The sequence below is a fragment of the Alnus glutinosa genome, chromosome 11 (genome assembly GCF_958979055.1).
Source record: "Alnus glutinosa chromosome 11, dhAlnGlut1.1, whole genome shotgun sequence".
Classification (NCBI taxonomy): Eukaryota; Viridiplantae; Streptophyta; class Magnoliopsida; order Fagales; family Betulaceae; genus Alnus; species Alnus glutinosa.
In genome coordinates, this window is record NC_084896.1 from 25,130,749 (window position 1) to 25,134,877 (window position 4,129).

Genomic DNA, 4,129 nt, shown 5'->3' on the forward strand with positions numbered 1-4,129 from the left:
AAATTTACTTATTCCTGCCAACTTAAGTTTTTGCGAGAAGTGGTGATTTAATATGGTATCAGAGCAGAAGTCCTGAGTTCGAACTATGTTTTCATCTTCATTTACTTCCAATTTGAATTAAATATTCTATATGTTGAGCCTCACCTATTAAAAAGGAGTTTGAGCCCACACGTAATAGAGAGTGTTATAGTATTGATTAAATAATTAAATTTACATCTTCCTATCAACTTAAGTTTTTGGGACAAATAGTGATTTTACAGAGTTGGTGTGGGAGACGGCGTGAGAGGTGGCTTAGGATGGTCATAATTCTCTTATAAATATGAGTAGTGTTATGTATTGTTCAAAAAAAAAAAAAAAAAAAAAATCAGTTGAATAAGAACAAATGTAACCATTTTAGCCTTATCATATGGACGTAGGTCATAAACTAAATTAAGTAAAATCTTTATATCTTTTTTATTTTTTTAATTTTAATTTTTATTCTGCTTTTATTTTAATTTTATATTACATTATAGTTTTCCTTTAATGGTATTTGAGCTATAAGTTAAAGCCCGTGTTCAATCTCTCGTCATGTGAATTCTTGTTTTATTGAGCTTGTTTGGTAACCCAACCAAACAATTTCAATTTCCATTTCACTTCTCCCCAAAAAATCAAATAAAAAACATTCCAACTTTTTTACACTTTTTACATCACATCAATAATTTTTTATTACTATTCAAATAAAAAAACTCACTACAAAACAAAACTTTTTCACTTTTCTATAAAACATTCTCAAATTCTATATCACTTTTCTTTGTAAGCAATACTTTACAGATCCCCTTACCAAAAAAATAAAAATAAAAATAGCACCCATTCCTTCCACACCAAATAGAAGGTCCAAGAAGAGGTTACATCCTACGCCCGTTGCCCAGTCAGTCACCATTGCCACCTTCATTATACAGTTTGGAGGTGTTTGATGAGCCTAAGAACTCGTGAACTCGATCTGGTTCAGCACAATTAAACTCGGTTTGGTCTCAATTCAAATGTCTATGAACAAAATAATAGTTTGTTGTGTCAAACTGTCGCGCTTGTTACTTTGCAAAACTTTCTTGAAAATGATTAGTAGTTGAGTAGGGTTTATATATATATATATATTTCCCAAATTTTTATGGTGTTGATGTTTGATCGTCGAGAGAGGTATAAGAAGACTTTGTGAGGTAGATGACAAACCATTCGTGCATGTGACTGCAGGAAGGACACGCAGGCCGATGGGAAGAGAGACGTAACTTATTAAAACTCCCTTCTTCTTCTTTTTTCCTTCTTTTTTTTTTTTGGTTAAATAGATAAGATAGTGCTACCATAAGAGATACAAACAGAACATACAAATACAAAACACACGGCCTATCAAAATTACAGAAGAGACGTGATATGCATTTTTCTTCTGCTTTTCTTCTATTTTCCAACTTTAAAATACATTATTAGGTTTGTGGGGATATATACGAGGGACTTACATGTACTCTACTTACTGATTTAATAGTAATTTTCAAAAGTACCGTAAGAATATTGGAAGAAAGACATGAGGAAGGAAATGAATCCTTTCTCATTATAAGGAGGCTTCAAAAAACTAGCCAAAGAAATATGAATAATTCTAAAGTTTCTTTTGTGTTCTTCGAATAATGAAGTGGTTTTTAAAATTATCATTTCATCAAAACTTGATGACAATTAATTACAAATTTAATAGTCGATAGGCTTTACAGCCTATTCATTGTTCATTCTATAAGGAAAATAGTCACTTTGTCTCTCATCTATTGGATTGGAAAAAAAAAATTAAATTAAAATAGTCAAATTTAACTATTTTGAGTCATATGACTAGCTGCCGGCCGGAGATGCTCTTAAATCAAATGGTTGATTAATATAGTGTCTCTTGTATATACTCATGTAAAATTTATAAAATTAAAAAGAATACCTTAATTAAATGATTTAAAAAAAAAACAAAAAACAAAAAACAAAAAGATCATACGACCCATGGGCCATGGTGCTTCAAACGTCTTATTAAAACTCTCCTCCTTTCCTTGCATTTGCCTTATCTACAATCTGGCCACACTTGGTTCATCTTGAGCACAAGCTTTTATCTCCCTCTTTCTACCACCAAAAAAAAAAACATGGATTCTGTAGCTCCGACTCATGTGCTCCTTGTATCCTTTCCAGCCCAAGGGCACATTAACCCTTTGCTCAGACTAGGAAAGAGACTTGCTGCTAAGGGCCTGCTTGTCACCTTCTCTACAACCGAAAGCATTGGCAAAGAAATGCGAAAAGCCAACAACACCACTGATGACCAAGCCATTCCAGTGGGAGAGGGTTTTTTAAGGTTTGAATTTTTCCAAGATGGTTGGGAAATGGATGACCCTAGACGAAAAGACCTGGAAGGCTACTTGCGTCAGCTTGAGCTTGCTGGAAAGGACGCACTTCACCAAATAATCAAGAAACACGCCCACAAGGATCATCCAGTTTCATGTCTTATAAACAACGCCTTTATCCCATGGGTTTGTGATGTAGCCATTGAACTTGGCATCCCTAATGCCGTCCTCTGGGTTCAGTCTTGTGCAGCCTTTTCGGCTTATTATCACTATCACCATAACCTGGTGCCTTTCCCATCTGAATCGCAGCCCATGATTGATGTTCAACTGCCCTCCTTGCCTCTTTTAAGGTACGATGAAGTCCCTGACTTCTTGCACCCTTCTAGTCCATTTCAGTTTTTAGGGAGGATCGCCATAGACCAGTTCAAGAACTTTTCAAAACCATTTTGCATATTGATGGACACGTTCCAGGAGCTCGAGCACGAGATCATTGACTACATGTCAAAGCTCTGCGTGATCAAGCCGGTCGGCCCCTTGTTCATAAACCCAAAAGCACCAAACACAAGTGTTCGAGGCGACATCTTGAAAGCCGATGATTGCATCGAGTGGCTCAACTCGAAGCCCCCAGCATCCGTCGCATACATCTCCTTTGGCAGTCTTGCCTATGTCGAACAAGAACAAGTGGATGAGATCGCTTACGGGCTCTTAAATTCTGGGATCTCGTTTTTATGGGTAATGAAACCACCTGGTAAACATACCGATTTCAAGTTTCATGTTCTACCCGATGGTTTCCTGGAAAAGGTTGGGAATAGAGGCAAGGTGATACAGTGGAGTCCACAAGAAGAGGTATTAGCTCACCCTTCAGTTGCGTGTTTCGTAACCCACTGTGGCTGGAACTCGTCCATGGAAGCCGTCACCTTAGGCGTGCCAGTATTGACGTTTCCTCAATGGGGTGATCAGGTTACTAATGCAAAGTTCTTGGTGGATGTGTTTGGAGTGGGGGTGAGATTATCCCGTGGCCAGGCCGAAAACAGATTGATCTTGAGAGATGAGGTTGAGAAATGCTTACTGGAGGCAACGGTGAGCCCGAAGGCAGTAGAACTGAAGCATCATGCATTGAAATGGAAGACGGCAGCTGGGGAGGCGGTGGCAGAGGGTGGCTCCTCCGACCAGAATATTCAATTTTTTGTTGACGAGATTAAGAGGAGATGTGTTGCTGTGACTTCCACGTCAATCACAAGCTTTTGAGTGTACGTCTCCAATTGCCCCAATCCATTTTTATCATGGACCGCTACAATCATATTTACAATTATGCCATGACGAAGCAAAACTTCCGGATGAATTCCGGAAGCTTTGCTTCACCGTAGCACTGCCCGTAGTTATGTTGGTAACATTTCTGTTTGTCCTTTTCCATCTTGAGGATCTTCTACAATAGATTATGTATTTTCTTTTTCTTTTTCTTCTTTCACACATTTGTTAGAAAAAAAATAAAAGGGATTTACGGGGAAGCATTATAAAAAGAATGAAATATCCGTTGTCTTTCTCATCATTGCCTTGATATTCAAATATTTATGGGCAATAATATGATGGTGGGATGAATTACAAGCCATTCCAGCAACACAAATTACATATATGTTTTGCTATTGATGAACTTAAAAACGGAAAATGAGCTAATTAAATTGATACTTTAAAAAGAGCCTGTAATTTTTGTTGGTGTTCTCATTTTTATTCTATTTTAAGCCTAATAAGAATGTTTGGTGCTACAATTGTTTAGTGCTTGAAAAATATTATAATTA

General features: G+C 37.0%; 1 protein-coding gene across 1 annotated transcript; it reads left to right on the plus strand.

The window, feature by feature from the left end:
- Positions 1–2,052: 2,052 nt before the first annotated feature.
- On the plus strand, positions 2,053–3,841 carry LOC133881874 (gallate 1-beta-glucosyltransferase-like). Its single transcript, XM_062320931.1, has one exon. The coding sequence runs from the start codon at positions 2,139–2,141 to the stop codon at positions 3,579–3,581; it is 1,443 nt and encodes a 480-aa protein (XP_062176915.1). The 5' UTR covers positions 2,053–2,138; the 3' UTR covers positions 3,582–3,841.
- Positions 3,842–4,129: the final 288 nt, after the last annotated feature.